The 23,402-nt window shown below is 42.1% G+C and overlaps 2 protein-coding genes across 2 annotated transcripts; one reads left to right on the top strand and one right to left on the bottom strand.

Annotated features, from left to right (window-relative positions):
* Window positions 1-427: 427 nt before the first annotated feature.
* rpap1 (RNA polymerase II associated protein 1) lies at window positions 428-16,313 on the bottom strand. The gene is made up of 27 exons (XM_023393784.2): window positions 16,261-16,313; window positions 15,329-15,528; window positions 14,975-15,123; window positions 14,686-14,778; window positions 14,263-14,443; window positions 13,983-14,147; window positions 13,641-13,871; window positions 12,546-12,661; window positions 12,305-12,403; window positions 11,827-11,928; window positions 11,561-11,728; window positions 10,511-10,690; window positions 10,226-10,360; window positions 9,945-10,115; window positions 8,419-8,576; window positions 8,123-8,293; window positions 7,819-8,014; window positions 7,408-7,517; window positions 7,027-7,222; window positions 6,778-6,924; window positions 6,241-6,383; window positions 5,462-5,894; window positions 4,448-4,566; window positions 4,118-4,349; window positions 3,758-3,934; window positions 2,304-2,360; window positions 428-1,262 (listed from the first exon to the last, which is right to left on the bottom strand). Exons 2-27 carry the CDS (start codon window positions 15,522-15,524, stop codon window positions 1,113-1,115), a joined length of 4,275 nt encoding a protein of 1,424 aa, XP_023249552.1. The 5' UTR covers window positions 15,525-15,528; window positions 16,261-16,313; the 3' UTR covers window positions 428-1,112.
* A 66-nt stretch (window positions 16,314-16,379) lies between these two features.
* LOC111644752 (transmembrane protein 151B) lies at window positions 16,380-22,279 on the top strand. The gene is made up of 2 exons (XM_087170287.1): window positions 16,380-17,115; window positions 19,811-22,279. Exons 1-2 carry the CDS (start codon window positions 16,945-16,947, stop codon window positions 21,440-21,442), a joined length of 1,803 nt encoding a protein of 600 aa, XP_087026413.1. The 5' UTR covers window positions 16,380-16,944; the 3' UTR covers window positions 21,443-22,279.
* The last annotated feature ends 1,123 nt before the right edge of the window (window positions 22,280-23,402 follow it).

The raw sequence follows: 23,402 nt of genomic DNA, 5'->3' as shown, positions 1-23,402 counted from the left end.
TATATTCCATTTCCTATATGTTATGCCTAAAATTCGCCATAATATGGGACTCTTAATAGACTGAAGTGAGGAGTTTAACTTCACCAGCATGTGATAAGCTGTTAATGTTATGCTGTTAACTCGTCAGCTAACTGAGCACTAATAGGGGCTGTACAAGCACATGCAGAGAAAACACACCAGCACCTTATGGGCATTTTCCAAATCTGACTTAACACTGGCAACAATTAGAGCGGATTCAATGGAAAAGTATTGGAGTCTCTGTCAGTGAAGGAATTCGGAGTGAGTGTTATTGATCAGTGACACTGAGAGGGAACAATGGATTCAGCTTGTCTAAATTCTTCCGAGACCCGATCTGAATGTACTATTTTTTATGGGCTATAATTGCAGTGCTGAGTCATACAGTGATTAAAGAATGAAAACACTAAAGTTTACACATATTTGAAAACATATTTTATTTACAAAGAAGACAATTTCAGGCACTTGTAAAGTAGGATATTTTTCTTTACTCAGATGCCAAGAATTGTCCTGGGATGTTTTTTTTTTTTTTTTTTAAAGCACACACAGACGCACAGTAACCCTGGCAAAGTGCTGGTGTCACAAGGAAAAACATGTCATTCCTATCATTCCCTTAGAGGAAACGTTTATGGGACTCATGCGTCACTGCATCTGCATTGAATTTTTAGCATCTGTACTTAGCTTTTGGCCGTGTTGTGGTTCAGACAGGTTAGAGTAAACTTAGAAACCCCCCAAACGTTAATCCGTTTGGGGGCCTCCAGATCATTACCAGTGATGGTCCTGTATTATTTTTTACTAAAATTATTTGCGAATGCTACTTCATTCAGGGCTGGCCAAGTATACCTCAGGTTCTCTTTCCTTCAACAAAAGACGCAATGGAAATATTTCTTGTGACCATGTTGGCTCTTGTTCCATCTTGATGAGACACCTTTAGTATTCGAAATGAATGTCTCACTTTGTCTCCCACCACTAACCTCTCTTTTCCAGTATCCTCTACTCATGCTCATCTCTCCTTCCATTTCAGTCCTGCACTGTCACTTCTCTGAATCTTCTGCTTTTGGCTCTACGCCTGTGTTTTTCCAAACTCTCTGCTTCACTCAGTCTCCTTTGTCATCACTGCCGTCCTGCAGTCCCAGGACACTCTCCAAGCGCTTCGCCCTAATGGGAGGCAACTGCTCGTACATTTCAAAGCCAAACTCTGAGTGCTGCTGAGGAAGACGAAAGAGCAGCAAGTGGTTCCTCAACACCTGGATATGAAATAAAGAGAGAGACAGAGGTGAGAAGAACAGCAGAAGGGCTGGTGTAGACCACCCTGGGGTGTTTGGTCCCTGAGGGGTATTTCTGCAGTTATTATGTGGGGAGATTGTTGAGTAGCTCAACTATGTTTAAAAGCAATAATACATAAAAAAATAATGATTTAATTAAAAAATGTATGTAAACATAATCATTCCCCAGTGGGGCAGTGGCAAAAGGGTTAAAAAATAGAAATAAATAACTTGTACTGTTGTTATAAGTAATTGATAAACAGTTGAAATCCTGCAGCTCCAAGTCGTAGCAGTACAAACACAAACTTGACCAAACTGACCAAAAACGTGACAGTTCAATTCTATGAAATTACTGTATAACAATATCCACTTTTATATAATTAATAGTGTTAAATCAGATCCAGTTTAAAAATCAGTTCAGATGAACATGACATGATGCCAGAGCTGTGGGGGTACGCCAGACAAAAACAGAACCACTAGTGTAAACAAAGCCTTCGGCTTGTTAGAAACCACACAAGGTTTCTAAATTAAATCACAGCAGGAGTTTAAGTTGCAAATTTATTCAATAAAACTAAAGGAACAGGATTATTACTGAAATTGCAGCTGGAACAAAAACAGAAACTATTTGTTAAAGACATTATAAAGAAACTGAATTACTTAAGAAAAAATCTTCTACATAAAAAGAAAAAAGATGAAAGGATCAAAACACACATAATTAATCCACAGACATAAAAACACAAAGCCACTGAACATTCATGACAAATGAAATAAAAGCTAAGCTACAATAACCATAGATGGAAAAAGGGAACAGTCCAGCAGGCCAATGGTGACTTGGACGGTGGTCGACAAGATAAAAAACAGCAAGAAACAGACTGGTTTGTCAGCGGAATGTGGAGAAAATACCATCAGAGAGTTACGTGAGAAGGAAGGGGAAAAGCTGGTACAATCAATAAACACCTTGCAGCATATAAAGATCAGAGAGAGCGGGACAAAGTGAAGGAAAGACACAAAGGAGAGGAGTACCTCATCAGTCAGGTAGTAGATTTTCCTCAGCATGCTGTGCCGAGCTGCTTCAACCTCCTGGAAAAGGACGAGGGGATTAAAGATCAAAGGCCTCACTGATGAACTGTACTGACGCACTCAAGTGTTTACTGAAACTCCCCGCCAGCGTGTATGAAATTTTTTCTGCTTCACAGCTCTGAAATAATGTGTTTTTGAGTGAAGTAAATAAGCTTAAGTTGGTAAATGTGTTTCGTATTCTTGGATGCTAAATCCAAAACCGTGCTGTTAAATAGCAGTCACATACCATGACCAGAAATCACTATTTATGAACACGAGAGAACTAAGTTGAATTTGGCTGTTCCATTGACAGTTAATCAATAACATGAGGACTACTTTTGTAGAGATGTAGAGATTTTGCATCCAATGAGCTCCTATATGACGCAGAAAATGTGCGTAAATCCCTAAAAAACAGATGAGTACTTCCCACAAATCCAGCCTCTTAGTCCATGCAGCTGCAGCACCCTCTGGGTTTGATAAGTCATTACGCATGTGGCAGTTTGCCTTAGGGTTTCACTGTGGCTGATGTTTTTATTTTTTTTTTTTTAATGCCACCAAGCAGTTTTAACATAAATAAACACTCAGGGGCTCGGATTCATTTTTGAAGCCCTCGGGGAGCAGTTTTTATAAACCAGGAAAACACTTGCGGCGCTGACAAAGGTCAAATATTTTCCATCTGTTCTGAGGGCTGTTTTTGTTCAGCTGTGTGCCATGTAGTAGTGATGTTATGTGAGAGGTCGAGGCTTCATAGCGTGTGTCGGGTATAGTTGAGCTTTTCTAATCGACACGTATCATTTTGGACATATGATGTAACTGACGACGTGTGAAGCTTCGTTTCCTGTCTGTACCACATGACTGCTTTTGGTGGCGGTCCGAATTATGGAGCAATATTTGACTGGGTATATAAGACCGCTGAGAGGAATGATGTATTTTCATAGTTTTTGGTTTGTAACACTAATTGACATGTTGCGTGCCAGTGGCTTGGTTGTGTTTACGATGGATCCACCAAGGAAAAGAAAGACTTATCCATTTTGACAACACTTTAATAAGATATGTGCAAAGTAGTGTAATATTATTATAAATGCATTAAGTTAACTGAATTTTGTTTTACAAGGACATCCCATTATACACTAAGCATCCACTGAAATATTGGGAAAGTCAGATTAATTTCTCTGTGCTATTTCAAACTGGCTATGTGGTTGTGGTTGTTGTTGTTGTGGTTGATGTATTGCTTTTTGTAAAAAAAAAAAAAATTAATAATGTGTTTTTCCAAAAATCATTTTCCATAACACATTCTTTGGCCATATTGGACTTTGACTACTCAGTTTTCAAGATATTGACCCCAACTTGATTGATATGTTGATTGCCTTTACAGTGTTAACTATAGAGGTGCCATTGCCGCCATGCTGTGCCTGTACCTGTGCTGCAGCATCCTGAGAGAAGATGAAGGAGTTGACGTGAGACAAGGCAACCACATACAAGACTGGACACCAGCAGAGCCTCAGGGTCCCAGTTACCAAAGAGCGGAAGTAGAGACGGAGGAGAGGGAGGGAGTCTTCAGGGGGAGAGGTGAACCGCTCGATAGGGACGGACAGCTTCAAATGATGAGACAGAGACATCAAAATAATTTCAAATCATGATCTGAACGATCAGAGAATATTTGTGTTATAAATGAGACAGACAACAGCTGTAAGACTACTCAAAAAGATGAAAAGGAAGCAAGTGAAAATTAAAAGCACTAACGCCATCATCATCATCATCATCATCATCATCAGTACCTGCTCCAGAGTGACTCCCAGTGACCTCAGCATCCCCACATGTTCTCCAAACACAGCCAGCCTCATGGTGGCGCTGTACCTCCTCTGCAGGGGTAAGAGCACCCAGCAGCCAAACAGCCGGTCTCCAAAGGACACGGCTTCGTACTGAGCCAAAAGGGCTGAATACAGGTCCTGGAAGGAGGCTAAACCTGGAGGAGGGGCGTTCAGGTCCAAAGAGTCCAGTCTGGATCTCCTGTAAATAAAGACCTTCTGTTTAACGGATTCTAAGCCACCCTACTTTTTTCTAACAAGAATAAGGATATTAAACGTTTTATTGATGTTAAAGCACACCTGGTCAGCAGTCTAAACAGACCCCAGGTCAGTTTCTGAACGGGTCTCTCCAGGAACAAGTCACTGGAGCACAGGAACACACAGGACAGGCGGGCCAGCTTAGCGACTGGGGGGATCACCTACAACATGGCAAAATGTTCTGGATGTTACAAACAAATGCAATGTGTGATTTCCTGAATGAGACAACACCACACAATCAATAATAATGACCAGTAAGGCTGTAACTAATGGTTATTTTACTATCAGTTAGTCTGTCTATTATTCAATATAGTTTATCAGATCCCTGCTTTAGCCGTCCAAAGGATATTCAGTTTGCTTCCATATACGAAACATAAGCAGCAAATCCTCGTATTTTACAAGCTGGAACCAGAGCATGTTTTTATGTGAAAATTATTGTTAATCCATTATATAATCAATCAATCAATAAGTAACATCTATCAATAAACATATTCCTTTTTTAAACTTTTATTAATGTTAGCCCGAAGTTAAATTTCATGTTTTACATTTGTTTATTTTTCTGTCATCAATCTTATTTTATCATATTTGGGGTATTTTATTCCATTTCTTTTATTTACTTTTATTTACTGGATCTGATTTAATTGTGTGTGATGCTGAATTGTTTTTGTTTTGTTTTTCCAATGTAAAACACTTTCTTATATTGTTTTTTTAAAAGGTTATTGATTGTTTAACTGAGTAATTGTTTCATTTCTAACTTTATTCGTTATAAACTTAGTTGGATGATATGCAATTTGATTTTGTCACCCCCTACATCAAACTGAAAACTCAACCTCACAAATCCAGTATAAATTTGGCTCTAAGTATTACAAACATTTTATTTAGCTTTATATGGAACTGTCAGAGCCTCAGAAATAAATTATTATTTTTGTGGAAGTTTTCTCTTTTTCGTTTCAAGTGTCTAAGGATAAAGCATGCTGTATGTTGTACAGATTGCAAAGTCCTTTAAGGTTATGTTGTGATTTTGTGTTAGACAAACAACTTGACTTTAATTTATACCTTTAGAGCGTCCTCCCTCCAGACCTCCAGCAGCAGCAGCCACTGCAGACAGTGGGTCACCACCTGCAGAGCCCCCTGAGGCAGCTCCTCCACCGCTAACCCTCCACCGTCAGAAACCCCTGTTCGCTCGTACAGGCTGATGAGTGGGATGAAAGGCCAATCAGACGGCAGGGTGGGGCCGTTGAGCTCTGGGAGGAGATGGGAGTTGATCCAGGGGTTGCGGCCGAGGAGGGCGTCTTGGGACACCAGTACGGATGACTCCAGATGGGCCAGGTGCGTGAGGAAGCAGCCCCGAATGGATGGCAGCTGCACGCAGGCTTCTCTCAGGAGAGCGCCGACGGTCTGGAGAGATGGAGAGGTGTGGTGTTGTGTTCCCTCGTGGAGCTTCAGCTCCCCCAGCTCTACAGCCTCCGGTCCTCCGCTGTGGCCCTCACTGGAAGGTAAACAAACAAACATAAACTGAAAAACACTGGAACAAAGAGGAAGCGAAAAACATTGAGTATCACTTTTGGTGGAAATGGGTCATCTGTTAATTAGATCCAATTCCAAAGAAATGTAATTTTGAATATAATCTAATTCCTCAAATTAGATTATAAGTATGAGCCTTGTTTTCAAGCAATAAATTTAAAGATTATTTAGACAGAACATTATATATGTAGTGAACAAAACAAAAAAAATCGGAATATTATCTTAATATTGCTATCTTCACGGTGGAGATTATGTTTGCACATACTGGCACTTAATCCCAAATTAAACTCAGTAAAATAATCTAAACTCACGATATGAAGTCCTTGTTGAAGAGGATGGTGGAGAGCAGTTCATGTGCCAGGTATTCACTGCCGGGTAACAACCATGGCAGCAGAACCAGCGCCACCTGGTGGTACAGTGATGCATGTCTTGCTACTTCTGGCTCAATGGGAACCTGAGAAAAGACAAAAAGTAAAAATGAGGTTGGTTACACAAAGAAAAAAACAGCTTCATGGTGATGATACATAGATGTAAACATCATCAGTTTATCACAGATGAAACGTGAATTTATACACGAGATGATCAAATCACATTTTATGAAAAATAACAGGTAACTCCAAAAGGTTCACTAACTTTTTCTTGCCACTACCGGTGACAAATTAAAGTAAAAACTAAATAAAAGTGTCTTAGTAAGGTGTTTTGCCACTATGATCCAGCAAAATAGCTTCAATGCTCCTTGGCATTGATCATACAAGTCTCTGAACTCCACGGACACCATTCTTCCAAAAGATATCGCCTCATTTGGCGTTTTGATGACGGTGGAGAGCGCTGTCGAAGTTGGAGCCTACCAGTCTGTGTGCCAGCCGGAGCAGCAGGTAGAGGAGCTGGTGTTCATGTCGGAGAAGCCAGGCTCTGGTGTGAGACACAGTGGGTGTAGCCTGACTGCAACTACGCAGGTAACCGATGACAGGTTCTGACAGCAGGAGACCAGTGAACTAAAGAGAAAATCAGACACAGAAAATGGAAAAATTGAGACATGGGATTTTTATGTGTCACCGCAAGATAGCAACCTGGTAGTGAAATGTAAACTGATTTACCTTACAGCTGAGACCTTTGTGAAGGCCTGTGATTGTTTTCAGAAGGAGCCCCAGGCCTGTGAGAAGAGGGAAGGGGGAGCTGGGGACCACCAGCCCTGGACGATCCTTCCAGCCTGGGCAGGCCAAACCAGGGAGGCTAGAGTTGGTCTGTGGGTCCTGATGACTAGACTGGACATTACACACTACTGAGGAAGACCTGAGTGTAGCAGAGGTAACAACAAATAAAGATGAGTAAAGAATTAATGAAAAGGTTTTGTAAAATACGTACAACAGATATTTTATAATTTTTAAAAAACAAAAAAATAACTGCTTTGTAAAGTAACTGTCACCTTTTTTCTACTATTTTGACAACAGAATTAACTGAAAGTAAATGAAACATACCTGAGGTTCTTTATCAGGCTTTGCACAGCATGGTGAGAAAACAAAGGAACGAGAACCTCAGATGTGAGCTGCTCCAGCTCTTGAAGAGTCTCCACTGGCTTGAAACAATTCTGAGGAACCAAGTTACATTATATAAAATAAATATTTGAGTTCAGCAATATGTCTACATTTTGTTACATTTTTCTTGAAGTATAGCCAGAACTACTAAACGTCAGCTCTTGATAGCTTGGTAAAGTACAGATAGCTCAACCATGCTTATGTGGTCAAATTTCTCATTTTACAGATGTTTCCTTCAAAAACAATCAAGGATTTGTTAATTGTTAAGTATCACCTGTGTGACTTCGCAATGAGACTGACACATACAGTTACCTGCACACATACAGGTAAGGAGTACAAAGTGAGAAATGGTACCTGTCTGGAGAGCTGATGATAGTAAGCCTCTAGGTAGACCAGGTAAGCTGGTATCAGAGCGAGGCTGCTGTCAGTCTGAACTGGATTATCGAGGCTCTTCACAAACCCCTTCAAATGGCCCAACAAGGACGCCTGCAACCCTGTGACATGACCCCAAGACACCTCAGGAGGAGGGAGGCACTCTTCTCCCTGAGAGCTGTGGTAAAAAAAACAGAGAGGATACCATGTGGATGATGAGGAGTGTTGTGTGCTGACACATGTAGCAGCACGGTTTTCTCAATCCTTTTTAGTCACTCATCTGTACCTGACCATGCCGGCCTGCAGCTCCTGATGGCATCCGGCTGTATGCGTGACCTGCGTGAGTAAAGACAGTAGAGCCAGGACCCGCTGGAGCTGAACAGGCAACAGAGGATCTGAGGGGTTCAGCGCTCGGTGCACAGACTGCAACTCCTTCACCAGGGCTGGGTACAGGTCTCTGTGGAAAAATAACGACAGTAATCAAAGACGGGTGCTGAGAGGGAAGGGCAGAGGTTAAATTAAACATCTGAGCATCCAAAGACACAGACATAGAACCAGAGCTGCTCTCAGATGTTAGCTTACATGTACAAGCTGCAGGCCTGTCCGTAGCCGGCTGCTACAGCCCACAGCCTGTAGGCCTCCGTGGTGATCCTGAGGGCCTCCGTGGGCTCCAGCAGCAGCTCACTGGGCTCAGCACTCAGCAGACAAGACAGACGCTCCCTCACACCCAGAGAGTTTAACTGAGGAGGGAAGAGAGCAGGAAATATTACTAATGCATACACAACAGAGGTTACAAATACTGTATGTGAGCAGTGTATCTAAGGAACTCTAAAGTATTAAGCATTAAAGGAACCCTTTTACTTGAGTGGACCCCAGGGAGAGTAGTTACTACCTTGGTAGTGGTTAATGGGGATCCAAATCAAAATAAATAAATAAATAAAAATGTAATGAAAATGTATGGTCCAATTAATAATAAAAAAAATAATAATATAATTTCAGTTTTTCAAATACAGATGTGGCTAAAAGTGTTTTTGCCTTTCCATTTAAAAAATTCTCTGTGTGAAATAAGTTGAAACTGACAAAAGTAAACTTTAACCTCTATTCTCTGTTCAATATCTAAAATATTGTCCCTTTTTCCGATTAAAAAAAAAATGTTACTTTTGATTTTTGATGTGCGTGGTATTTTAAATACTACAACAAATGAAAATGGCATGGACAAACATATTGGGACCCTTACCCTAATATTTTGTAGCACACCCTTTTGAGGCAATCCCTGCAATGAAGCACTTCTTGTAGCTCTTAAATGAAACCTCTACAGTTGTATTCCGTGAGTACAGACCATGTGAGTTACCAAAAAGATCTGATTTTGTTTCATCTGTCAGCCAAAGGCCATTCTCCCAGTATTGTGTCTTGTCAACATTTTAGCAAACTCCACTCTGACATTTTTATATTTCTCTTTTTAAAAGTGGGGTCTGTTCAATCTGGGGTCAATTTTCCTCTGGCGGCCACATCCCGGGAGGTTGGACCTTAAACTTCTTAACAATGTTGGCAGCTGTGGTCATGGGAACATCAAGCTCCTTGGTCTTGTAGACTTTACCTTGATCATGCTCTTCCTTGTCTCATCAGATAGCGTGTGTTGATTTCTTTCTCTGGCCCGTGTTTGGTGTGGTGACACCGAAGTGCACGAGGACTTTTCATCGTTTAAAATCGGCTGAATGACTGATTACAAGATTGAAGACACCTGTGATACTAACTGAGGACAATAGTCTGCTTGAAACATCGCTACAGTACACTGATTTATCACCACTTCTACCAATAATTTTGTGCAGGCTGTTTTAGAAAAATCTTTTCACAAAAGCTTATTTGTTCCATTCTGTGCAAGCATGGGGTTAGGGTTAGACAAAAAAAAAAAAAAGCTTTTCATTTGAACACTTTTCAGGAAGAATGGATCATTGCTGCAATGAGCTGTAAAGGTACCACCATATTTAGCCACATCTGTCGATACCATCAAAAACAATATAGACACAGTTCATCCAAGCATTTCAGAAAACAAATAGTTACTTAATGATAATTTCTTCCTTACACTTGTACAACGTTATAACACTTACCAGTCTGGCACAGGCATGTCTGCCAGAGGTAGCCAAAACTCTTAAGAGCTTCATGGCGCTTGCCAGTGGGAGCCCATAAACAGACTGAGGAAGGGGCAAAGATGGCACTGTCCACGAAGTGGGAAGAAACTCTGACATCACCGTCTCCATCAGGCGAGGACAGCCCAGCACCTGAGAGTGAAATACATTCCTACTGAATTTGGCCAGAAAGAAAAATGGATCGTAATTCAATGATTTTGAGTGAATGACTGTGTGAAACTGTGGGCTGTTACTGTGGTTACCTGTGTGGCAGATGAGGAGGAGTGCCTGGCGATGCGAGTCAGGATGTCCAGGACATCCTGGACCACTCGAGGAGATGGTCGAAACACCTCAAGGATGTAACGTAGCCTGGGGAGAAGTTTCATTTTAAGCAGACCCTGAAACACAGACAAGAATAACAAAGAAAAAACAATAATCATTCATTTACAGGACTTCATTAGATTTAGATAAAAAAATCTGAAAAAAAAACAAACAAACAAGGAAATCAAGTTAAACATAAAAAGAAAGAATGAATTTGGCTCCTTTACCTTGACAACATCCTGCCTGGCCACATCATGATCACTCTTCCTCTCTTCCCTCTCCTTGGCTGTCTCCTTCATACTTTCGTCAAGCCCTTCATCCTCCTCATCTTCTTCCTCCTGAGCAGACGGCAGCAGAGGGAAGGAGGCCAAGCCACGAAACCAGGAGAACGTGCAGTCCAAACACTCCTGAGAGGAGAGGCAAATTGGATAAGAACAAGAGGGACTAGACACTGGGGTGAGAAACTCTCAAAGAGGAACAGTGAAAGACAACCACATTGTATTATATCTTACACAAAGCCAGTTTTCAGTTCTGTTGTTATGACATGTTGTGAAATCCGTCAATGTTAATTTGTTTTTGAACTGCACTTCACAGATCCACTTAATAATCATTCCTTAAGTTTTTTTGTTTGAGTCTTTGGAGCTAAAATGAATCAAGTTACATCAGTATGTAAATGAAAAATACTTAATATTCTGGGCTCTGTTCAGACCTGGTATTAACATCCGATCACAAGTGGACAGCTCTACACATTTAAGATCCGATCACTCAGACCACATTCAGAGGTGGTCTGGGCCACATCTGGCCACAATTTTAGCAGTGTGAACGCGTCCTGGGCCACATTAAAGGTCCGCCTACTCTACTGACATCCTCTGTCTCAGTCTAGTTAGTCCCACCACAGAAAATATTTTATTATTTCAAACAGCTAAAATCTTATTTCATTGTGAGCTGTGCGAAGTGCAATGATTCGCTCAACCCCTCCTTCCCCCACACACACTCTCCCTCTCTCCCAAACACACACATACACATACACATTGACAAAAGACCCGTCAGACAGGATAAAAACAACAACACATAGGTGTTTATTTGCATATAGAGGAGGGATTTGAGATCCGCTCACAAGTGGCCACTCGAGATGCACATGCAGATGCATTTTAATGACAGGTGTGAAATGATGTACTAAGAGCTGTCCACTTGTGATCGGATCACTGAAGACGAATGTTAATTCCAGGTCTTAATGGGGTCTTAATAACATGCTGTAACGCTTCAAGTTGTCTTACTTCATCTTCTGCACACACTAGAAGTGCTTTAAGTGCATGCACAGCTGCAGACATCGCTCCCTCCACACTGTCGTCCAAAGCAAAGCGAAGCAGGAAGAGCAGGCCGGCATCGAGCAGGGTGGACGTCACACTGCCTTTCAGAACTGACATGTATTCTCCAGTACGTGCCTACAGGGTAAAAAAAAAAAAAAAAATGCAGCATGAGTGAGTGCAGGCACTGTAGATAATGTGCGTGACATTGAGTGAGTGTGTGTTTGTTTGTGTACCTTTGAGAGGATGTTGGCTAGAGTGCTGAGGGCCAGACTCCTCTGCTGGATGAGCTGACTCCGAGACAGCAGGAAGAGCTCCTGCAGGGAGTAACCTGCCCGCTGGAGGGAGAAATCCTCAGTGTCAAGAATGAAATCATTACAAACAAAAAAGACCAGGGGTCAAAAAAGCAAACTCTGACATGATCCTGGCTTCCAGTCTCAAAATTTAAAGGCCATGACATTCACTCAAGGCTATGGCAGACATTTCAATCAAGGGCAGGTTATGTCTAAGATTGTGAGATTCAAAGACTAAAACCTCCTCATAAATGTGCTCTCTCGCAAAACACTGCGTTGAAATGGGTGATACAGGTAACTAAAAGAGCTGTACCGGGAGCGGTGAGCCACCTTTATGACACTTATGTGAGATCCAAACACAAAGGGGAAAAACTAAAGTAAAAAGAGACTTTTTTTGTACTTTAACTTGGTGCTTACTGACCTCTGGCTCCTCTCCATGATGGTGCAGACCCAGGTGAGTGGGCAGATCCTCAGTGGGTGGGATCAAGCTCCCAGCAAAGTCAAACCGAGCCTGCATGGCCTGTCAGGACACACAGAACCACAGTACACAATGCGTTTTAATCAGGAAAACACTTTTCACCTGTCTCTACTTTGAGTAGAAATGAATGAAAGTGGCATGTTTCTTTTTGTCTGACTGGTATTGTAAGAAACATCTCCCTAACCTCCTTGGTTCCTTTCCTTCTGGGTGCAGGCAAGTCTCTCATCCACTCCAGCTTCTCTGGCTCCAGCTTATCCATGTGGACCCATTCCTTCTGAGGTTTCACCAGCAGATCCTCCTCTGAATTCACATGTACATACAAACACACACAGTGGGTGGTGGCATGTTAGCTAACAATGTATGACTGTTTGTATAAATTTGTACAAAAATTTTAAGTAAGTAAAGCTTATCTATATAGCACTTTTCATAGACATGAGCCACAAAGTGCTTCACAGAGCCAAACGGCATTCACAAATGTCCTCTGTTGTAGCTATGACAACAAACAGTGACCTGGAGAGGTGGGTTGTAAAGCGACAGAAAAAACTCTCATCCAGCTATGTTTAAAGATGCTCTGTAAGAAGTTGAGGCAGCGGGTGGCTCAACCCAAAATGAGGATATATTGTTTTTTCTGGAAGGGCAGGTAGAAGAGGCAATAAATAACGTTTAATAATGAGTAAACCGCTTTACTCATTTCATTTTGTTTTTTTTGTTTTTTTTGTTTTTTCTCAGTAAAACAGAATTGTATAAATGATGTGCAAGATCTGTCTTCGTGTGATCCATTAGCAACACTTTCATCAGCACTGGGAGTATTCTCTGAATGATCTGCAGTAACTTAATTGCAGAGAGTGGCTACTTCTGGCTCAGTCTGGTCTTTCTGCTAATCACACAAAGTGAAGTCAACGATCAGCTTTATGTCTGGATTTGAGCCATGCAGCAGAGGCATCCCACATTAGAAGGTTGATGCTTGAGAGAGTAGAGAGAGAGAGGGAAAGTGAAGAGCGGGAGGATCAGGACAGACAGAGACAGGGATGGAGGGAGAGACGGCAGGCAGACAGCCAGGTAAGCTGGTGTGTGAGCTACTGCTCTGAGATGTAGCACTGATCAAATGATTATACAGCCTCAGCAAAACGGTTATAAATTCACCAAGCAAGAGGTGATGTCAGATAATTATATAGCTTAGTCATCCACATGACCTAAATCCTGTTGGTTATTTTTTATCTGGAGAGCAGGAACTGGCAAGGTAGAAGTGATGAAAGGTTTTATTTTGAAAACATCATACTCATCACAGCGGGTGGCGGTGACAGTTCCTCCTCCTCGTCCTCTTCTTCCATCTCCACTTCTTGGGGTTTCTGACACAGCTCAGCAGCACTGGAGGAGTCTGACTCTCTGCTCACACTTTCAAGAGGAAAATTTTCCTTTCTGATTTTGCCCTCGGGAAGTCCGGATGGAGAGGCTGAGGACAGGACGCTCTGGGCTTTGCGAGATCTAACAAACTCCACCAATCTCGGATCTGGGAAGCAGAAATAATCGTGTTATACACTGTGGTACCTACAAAAAGGAAAAGCGGTTCTGATGTACTAGTCAAGATACAAAACAGGAGAAGTAGAGAAGTACTGCCTACCAAGCTGAGATAAGAGTTTCTTCTGCTCATCTAGTATCTCAGACTGAGACATCGCCCGGAGTTTGACCTGGTTCTCCCTGTGGATCCTCATGGTCTCTCCCGAGCTATCTGGGCCCCCCAGCCCCAGACCAGACAACAGCCTGGGACCTGAGACTACAGGTGGTTCTAGAGAAACCAAAGGAGCGAGAATTAAATAATGTCCAAAGGGGTGTTTGGTGAAAAAAAACAAAAAAAAACAAAACATTGTTTTCAGTAATTAGGACACAATTCATATGATCACCTGCAGGATCAGTCTGATCTGTATCCATACGTGTCTCAGGAGGGAGGTTCTGCTCCCTGGGTTCAGGTGTGTGACCAGTTTCAGGTGCACAGTGTAATGGCGTCTTTCTGTCCTTAAGTCTCTGAGCTGCAATCTGACGAGCAAATATGCTTTTCTTTCCTCCGGCTGAAGACAGAGGCACCTGGTCGGAAGGAGTAATTGACTTAAAATATTACAATGCATGTAAACCAGGATCATTTTACCCACTGCCAAATTAATGTAACAATAGACACAAGTATGAACAGTAAAATTATTCATTTTTAAAGTACTATGTGATATCTGTCTTAATTTTAAATGGCCATGGTTTTAACATGTTTTGATTTAAAGAGTTAAGCACTCAAAATTCAAACAGCTTCAGAAGAAGGGACATTAACATCTCAGTACCTGACTGCTGGTTTCTGAGCGGTGTAGTACTTTGGGGAAAGCCATGCCTGTGAATGCTGGTAGAGATATTGGAGTAGAGCTGGTATCTCGCTCCTGGAAATAAAGAATAATGTTATTTATTCATGGGTGAAAAAAACTAAAACTGTGTATTATGTGAAAAGAAACAAACTTTGAAGAGGTGAGAGGTCCAACTGCCAATAGCAGCTACTTCATGGAGTTTAAAGTCACTGATTCCTCACTTCCCATTATTGAGGAAAGTATGGGTTAGACTTTTATAACCAGAACTTACAACGATCCTGGAGAGAACAGCACTGATGTGAGTGTCGTGCCTGTCCAGCCTCTGCTCAGCATCCTCATCCTCGAAGGTGACACGACTGGCTTTAAAACGAGACTTCTTCGGGGGGGCTGGTGTCAGAGAAGGGAGCTGGTCTGGAAGATCTACAGAAAAACATACACATGAACATTATTTTTGGTGTTTTAATATTAATGAATCTTATTGATATGCCACAAATATTTGCTCTTCATTGTTGTCAGATGTTACATTTTCCTTAAAAAATTTGACATGGTAATTACATCAGTTAAGAACCATTTTAGCCTCATGTTGAGTCAGGGAAAACCCCCAAATTGTTGTGAACTTTCATACCTTCTATGGTGACAACATCCCTCTGACTTCCCTCGTTCTCCCCGTTGGGTTCTCCTCCTCCCCCTCCAGCCTCGCCTCTCCTCTTGTCAGGACGACGAACCACATTGGCAGCAGACGGGGCACCAGAGGTCAGAAACTGCTCCTGCTGCCTCAGGAGGTCTGCCTCCGAGTCGGTTGGCTTGGGACGCCGTAACATCCCGCTGAAGTACACAAAACACAGTGTCAATGGCATTGCCAGAGTTGTGTCGAATTTTCTCCACATATCCACAAGTGTCTACTTCAGCCTGAGCCCAACCATTCATCTCTCAAACACCTAACACTGCTTGATGAAGAAACAGACTTTGGCACAAGACTGCTGGAGTGAAAGGTGATGATGATGAAGGTGCAGATTCAAGGGGCCCAAAACTGCTGGGTGACCACAAAATAACAGCTATGCCCCTGATGACAGATAAAGGATGAGATCGGAAAATTAACTAAAACCCACTCAAGCTAACTCTGGCTCACCATACTATGTTTAGCTGATAGCTTTGTCTGGCAGATTTGAGACCATCTTAATCCAATATTAAAATGTGAATTCAACATAATCTCATATCTGCACATGACTGTAGGCTGAACTTGGTTATCGTGGCTAATAATATTGCGAACAGACGCTATCTAGTGTTAGCAAGGACAGAAAGCGACGAACTTAAACTATTTAACCAAATAAATGACCCATATCTAATGTTAGCTAAACAAAACTCATTTGTTTTCACGTGTACTGAAGTTTACATCGGACACGCACCGGAGATGAATGAGACGTACAGTTAACGTTATCTTAACGTTAGCTAAGATTCAGTCGAAGCTTGAAAATTATCCAAAACATTACCAAATAGTATCACCACAGTGAGACTGTTTTTGTTGCTTTAAAGCGTTTAACGGTTGTGTTAGCTAACCTTCAGTTAAGCGCAGGATCCGTGATACTCAACACTCGGGGAACACACGGAAGATTTTTAATGTGACACCAAACCTCACCTTCAAAATAAGAGCTCCGCCCGAGAAGGGAAGGCGTGTCGACGTCCTTCTGTCACAAATTAGTAGGTAATTTAGAGGCATATAAGGCTTACAATATTGAGTTTGCTTAGTTGTTAGCGAATATTTAATGTATCCTCTGTAATTTATGTTGCGGAACACCCAGGATATACTAGAGAAGATAACCCCCCCCCCCGCTCCTCCTGCAGAAGACTGGACAACCGATATCTGGATGAACACAGGGCAATGTTGTTTGTTTTATTTATGATTTATGGTTTTATTAGGTAATTTCAACTGCAGACCATTGGCCACTGACAACAAGCCTCGCTAACTGCATCATGGTCAACCTCTGCTGTCTCTGCTGCGGTGAAATCCCTCAACCCCGCCCCCCTCCGTCCTGCCAGTCGGGAGGACCACCACGGGATCCCCCCTCCGTGCAGCAGCAGCAACAGCAGCCGCAGCAGCAGCAGCCTGCTGGCTTCGGCCCAGACGCTGTGGGGCTGAAGGGGGCACAAAACGGGGGAGCAAACGGAAAGATATCTAGAGCAGAGCATGTGAATAAGAAGGAGTGAGTTTATAATCTCTCTCTGACATGCGAAAAGTGCAGCATGCTCTCTCCCGAACTGGACTCTGCGGAGGACACGACGGCCAGCGCTCCCAATGATGCTGAGGGAGAGGGGCAGGACCAGGACCAGGACCAGGACCAGGACCAGGAGCAGGAGGAGGAGGAGGAGGAGGAGGAGGAAGACTCACCGGCTGAGAGGGATGTCCCGGAGGAGGTAGGTACAAGCAATTCTTTATCTTACCTTTAAGTAAAAGAAAAGACACTTATGTACAAATATCAGGTGATATTTTTATACCTGACAGTTCTCATAACTGACTGACTTCAAGAAAAGTAAGCAATGACATAAAGTAAACAATGAAACATAAACTGCCTGTTCCTGCAACATAGAACATGGCCACAATAAGATGCAAGTTTCCTAACAATATGTTTTACTTTACTTAAAAATATACAAATGTTCTTTTGTGTGGCTCAACATTTAAATCACTACATTTTGATTTCTGTGCTGTAGTAGCTCACTAGAAAAATGAATGCTATCCTTTGATATCCCCTCTCTGCCATTACAGTACAACCGCTTGCACCTGCAGCCAAACAGCGTTTCTGCTTGTTTGAAATGTCAGAATAGTCCATTTCACATCGTGGCAGTAGACTCCAGTGATGTGGAAAGGTTCTCCCGTTAACAAATGGATATATTTTGCTCCGAAGAGAGTTACATCTTTTGTGCAAAGCCCCTCCTTAGTGTTGATAAGTCCATTTGAAGTGTAACTGCATGTGGCTGCATTTGCTCCACAATCCTTTCTGTCTTTTTTGCCAATTACGCCATCCATCTGGGCAATTGGCGGTGTGCCGCCGGCCATGCAGGGTCAGTAAAATGACACAAGTTGTCTTCAGAGCCATTATCCATATAACTTGGTCATGTTGAGTAGATTGAAGTAAACTTTAGGTACAAGCAACTTGTGCCATTTTCATAAACTCTATTTTCCCATGTATCATGAGGCAACAGATTTCACTCAGCTGCTTAAAAACTCTTCTGGTGTGACCAAGGATAAACTGTGATCCCATTTATTTATTTGACTGGGATAACCTTGGCTAGATTTAGAAATTGACAAAATATCAGAAGAAGTATTTAAAGGGAGATTTTTGCTCCCATCATTATAGCATAAAAACATGATGGAAAAAAAACACCCAACATGCTGTTAAGGTAAATGAGTAAAGGTTGTACAAAGACTTTAATGTCTGCAGCCTGGACCACTGAAGAGTCCCTCCTCTCTGCTACACAAGGACTGAATCCCTGTTTGCTCCATAAATAACTGAGGAGGAACCAGCAAAGTGACATCTCCACCCCTGTGTCAGTGCAGTAATGGATGGCTGGTTGTCAGCATAAATCCTTTCACTCCATAAAACACCAGAGGTTGTGTACAACATCACTGGATCTCATAGGGAGAAATGTCTCTCTAAAAAACAAACAATAATATTACAATATTCAGAAAATTCTCCATGAATGTGACTGACAGGATGGGATCCAATTCCATTTGCAAGGAGTTACAGTGAATGTTTCACTCCTGGTTCAGTCTCTTCAAGCATAAAGGGTTACGCTCCAGCTTCTTTTACTGTTAGTGTTACTGATGAAATAGCTTTGGGCCCGTGTCTCTGCTGAATGGGATAATTTGACTTGTGGTCAGTATTGCAAAGGTGAGCACTTTCTGTTTCTGTTTGTCTGCTGTGAGCTAACCAGCAGTACTACAGATGAAGTGTAGAGCAGAGAGAGATGTACAGATGTGTATTATATTGTATTAAAACTCATCTGTTGACATGTAAGCAGTAGTTTAGTGTTTATGTGTTTATATCGGTTAAGGTGGACCTAATTTTAAGTATTTTATATATTGTATAATTTATATGTCTTATAATGTGTCATATTATATCAGCTATTGATGCAGTTGTTGATCAATTATTTATTAACTAGTAAATATATGTAGAATGAAAAGTAAATTATTTCAATCTGTGGACAAGAAGTACAGTATGTATTAGCTTGAAAATAAATGCTCAAGTAAAGTAATTTACAAACTGTATTTATGTATAGTACATATACTTAGTAACATTCTTGTCATGTTGGGCTGCAAGTGATGATTGTTTCTGTCACCAATCAATTGCTTCATTCTTTAGTTTTTTTTTTTTTAAATCATGTATTAATCTACAAATGCTCATCACAAGTTCCCAAGCCCAAGGTAACATGTTTAGATGTTTTCAAGTTATTGTCCAAAAAATCAAATCCACATCTAACAGAGGAAAACAGAACAAACCCAAAGAAAAAAAAGTAACTGTGTCATAGTATGTACACCAGAGAGCACTGGCAAGATTGTTATTTACACTGTAAAATGTAGCGTTCAGTGTGCGATACTCATCACAAATGTTTGTTCATGTAACAAAATTGATATTTGTTAATATATTGTTGTAAAATGTTTAAATCTCAAATATCAATATAGGTATCTGCATGAAAAACCCAGTTTCAATCAGGCTCTGTTTCTAACTGTGGGTAGAATCTCCTGGATTTTTACGGCTCTGTCTGCATATAGTGGTTTTAATGCGGCATCCTTTCTAGCAAGTACATTTGCCCTACTGCAATATAAATTAAAATAATTTCAGAGATAGATGTGTGAAAACAGTTCAGTTAATATTTATCTGTCAGCTGCATTGACTCACAGCCTCACCGGGACACTACATGGTTTAATTGAATTCCACTGACTTTCTTTAGTTTGATTTACTTTGTGCTTAGGTATGGAAAAGCTTGGCCATTTATAGTGCAGCCAAGTTCATTTGCATTTCTACTGCAAGTCATGATACCACGGCCATGTTTCAGGGGCTCATTGCTCTAAGTGCCTTTTCTTTATGACTCTCTCTCTCTGTCTCTGCAGCAGCGTCCAGTGAAGCAGTCCCTGGGTGCTTGTGTCTGCCGAGAGTCCCATTGGCGCTGCCTGCTGCTCTCCCTGCTCATGTACAGCTGCATGGGCGCGGTGGCCTGGTGTCAGCTCACCCGGGTCACCAAGATCAGCTTCAACCCCGCCCTCACCTCCTCCTTCACGGCCTCCTTCACCTCCTCCCTACGGGGGGCGTCTGGGATGGGCGTTGGTGGACACTCAATGATCTACCACGACAGCCCCTGCTCTGATGGCTACATCTACATCCCTCTGGCTTTCCTGCTCATGCTCTATGTGTTGTACATGGTGGAGTGCTGGCACTGCAGGGCCAGGAGCGACCTGCAGTGCAAAGCAGATGTGGACAGCGTGTATGAGCGTGTGCTGCGGATGCGGCAGGCCCAGCCCTGCATATGGTGGAAGGCTATCAGCTACCATTTTGTCCGACGGACTCGGCAAGTCACTCGATATCGTAACGGGGACGCCTACACCACCACACAGGTGTACCATGAGAGGGTGAACACGCATGTGGCAGAGGGAGAGTTTGACTACAGCCACTGTGGGATGAAGGATGTATCGCGTGACCTCAGAGGCTTGGAGGGATTTCCGGCAACTCGCCTGCGCTTCACCAAGTGTTTCAGCTTCACAGAGGCAGGCCCAGAAAATGATTACCTCAACCAGAGAGCCAGGTTCTTCTCTGAGATCGAGGGATTGGACGATTACATGGAGGCCAGGGAGGGGATGCAGCTGAAGAATGTGGACTTCAGAGAAAACCTGATAGCCTTTGTAGACCCAGACAGGATGCCTTGGTACACTTCCCAGGTTGCCTTCTGGCTGGCAGCTCTCTTCATGCTGTCCTGGCCTCTGAGAGTGCTCATAGAGTACCGCACCGCTTATGTGCACTACCGCATAGAGAAACTTTTCGGGTTAGAGTACAGCCAGAGCAGCCCCTCTCCTCTGGATGAAGACAGGCCTGTGAGGAATAACACTGTTTGCTCTGTCCCCAGAGTAGACACACTGGACAGCACTGAAATGGAGTGGCACATACGCTGCAACCGCCAGGTGATTCCCAGCTACTCGGAGGCCATGCTGATAAACATGAGCACAGCAGACTCTGTTTCACTACACGACACTGAATGCACCTCATCCTCGAACTGCTTCCTGTTGGACAGCAGCCAGACTGCACAGAGTTACGGCGCTCTCCAAAGCCAGGTCGATTGCGAGCAATGCAGCGAGCTGACTGGACAAGGAGACGGGGGAGGCAGGAGGAGGACCGTCACAAGCTCCAGCTGCTCCTCCATCTTCTCCTGCCGGGGAGCACTATTCCAGTCCCACCTCTCGTCGGACACGTCTCGCCTCTCTCTCTGCCGCATGTACGGCTCCCATCGCACTGTGGCTCTGTGGAGGAGCCGCAGCAGCAACCTGACGGACCCCTGCTGCGTGGACGAGCAGTGCTACAGGTCCGACTCCAGCCAGCTAGCCCTCAGTGACAGCCCGCCTACTTATAGGGACGCTCGGTTCTTCCCAGTTCTCATTGTACATCGGCCTGAGGGCTGTGGCAGTGAGGACGGGGGGGAGGTGAGGCGTTATTATATACGGAGAGGGTCGTCCAGTGTGGAGACGGCTCTATAAAGGACAAACTGACACTGACTGATAAGTCAAGATAGATCAGTAATAAAGGATGGAGATGCAGAGTCGGTCACTGTTGGATAGACAGAATTACATTAATGAAGATCTATGGAGACTATGTGCTCTTTCAGGAAATCCCACTGTAAATATGAAGCAAAAGTAACAGATGCAGGTGTGATGTAGCTGGGACTGCACTGGGACACTGTCACCATGGCATTGTCATACTCTCCTTGTGGTAGCAAGACTCTGTCATGTGTATAAGTAAATGATAACTGTCAAAAACTGATGAAGATGGTGCATATATACCTTTGATAAATAACACTGCACGATCTGAGCATTCCCACACGTCATCACTGATATTTTTCAAAAATCAAGGGAAATTAAATTTAACCTGTTCTTATGTCTGTCAAGTATATATGTGGGGGCTACATCCCACCTAGAGGCATATGTAAGAATGAAAAAAAAGAAAAGCAGCATGTTTTTACCAAAGGTTTTGTCTTTTAGTTTATTAATAGAGAGCAAGGTGAAACCAAAGACATGAGTATTCTGTTTTTTGTTTTATTTATTATTATTTTAGTAATGATCAATGAGAGATAAGTGGAGTGGAGAAGATTAAGTGAAGGGTAATTGCATTTAAGTATTTAATATCAACTTGTAAGGTATATGAATCTGTTCACTTGTACCTTGTCTGACTGAAAGGAACGTTTTCAAAGTGAAAACACATAGTGATAATATAAGGAGCAGTCTGAAGACGTAACATAACAGGATGGAATTGCAGGTGATGTTTTTTTCTCTCTCTCTCAAATGAGTTGATTAAAAATTTGCAAATCATACAATGAATCATATCAGTGTGGCAAATTCCTTTTTTTTTTTCTTCTTTTTTTTAAGGTCACAAACTTGCTTCTTGTGTGCATCAGTACAGAAGATTAGAAAGAAGGGAGATCAGAGTGAAGTTTCTCCTGTGATCTTGTTGATCTGAGGTGACGATGTCAGACACTCTCAGACTCACGGCTCACTGGTACCTCTGCAGTCCCCAAGTACAAATGCAAGAGGAGAAACACTGTGGATAGATTCACGAGTAAAAACGCTGATATTCAATTACCCCAAACAACAACTTTTCATTGTGGCTGCAAGGCAGAGGGTGGTTTGTGCAAATAGGGTTTGTGCTATCTTAATGAGAAGCCCTGTAGAGGCCCCACATCTGTACACAAAGCTTTAGCTTGAAACAAAAGCAGGAGGCCACTGTCAAACTTCACTGTTAATATTTTTCCAGTCCCCACAATATGAAGAGGAGACAGAAAGGCATGATGTCGTGAAAAAAAACTCGGGAACCAGCACCACAAAAATGACAAAAATCAACACCTGACTGAACCTGATTGAATGTATTATAGTAGTATAGTTTACTTTAGTAAAAGTGAAGAACTAATATCAGCAAAGTCAGAATTAAAGTACACAGTATGAAGCATAGCCTCATTCAGAGTTATGGTCTTATATATATTATATTATGAGATTATTAGTATAGTATAGTGTTGTATAGTTTTTAGGGAAGATCTTTCTTTCTGCTGACCACTAGATGTCACCATTTTGAAGGACTATATTTACAGTATGGTTACGTTGTAGGCCTATGGTTATGGTTATGAGGTTGGTTTTCATGTGTTTAAAATATGTTTTCATATATCTTCATTGATTCATGTATCAATCCAATGAATTGTTATTAACCAAACTAAAGTTTTACCAACCCATGTAGATACAGTAAAGCCTCATTCTTCAGTTGTACCTTGGAAATAGTAGTTTAAGAAAAATCTGAGCTAAAGGACCATTTAACTGCTTATTCAGGAGCTTTAAACGACATCTCATGGTCTTCTTCAGTTAATGGAGTTTGACATCAACAGTAAATATCACTCCAAATCAAAACCTCTAGAAAAAAAAAATATTACACACATGAACACACTTACACACATAT

This window comes from Seriola lalandi, unplaced genomic scaffold (assembly GCF_002814215.2).
Source record: "Seriola lalandi dorsalis isolate HSWRI2012SDOR001 ecotype SW California unplaced genomic scaffold, Sedor1 jcf7180002054942, whole genome shotgun sequence".
Taxonomy (NCBI): domain Eukaryota; kingdom Metazoa; phylum Chordata; class Actinopteri; order Carangiformes; family Carangidae; genus Seriola; species Seriola lalandi.
Note: the sequence above shows the minus strand (reverse complement) of the source record. Positions and strands in the feature narration are given on the sequence as shown.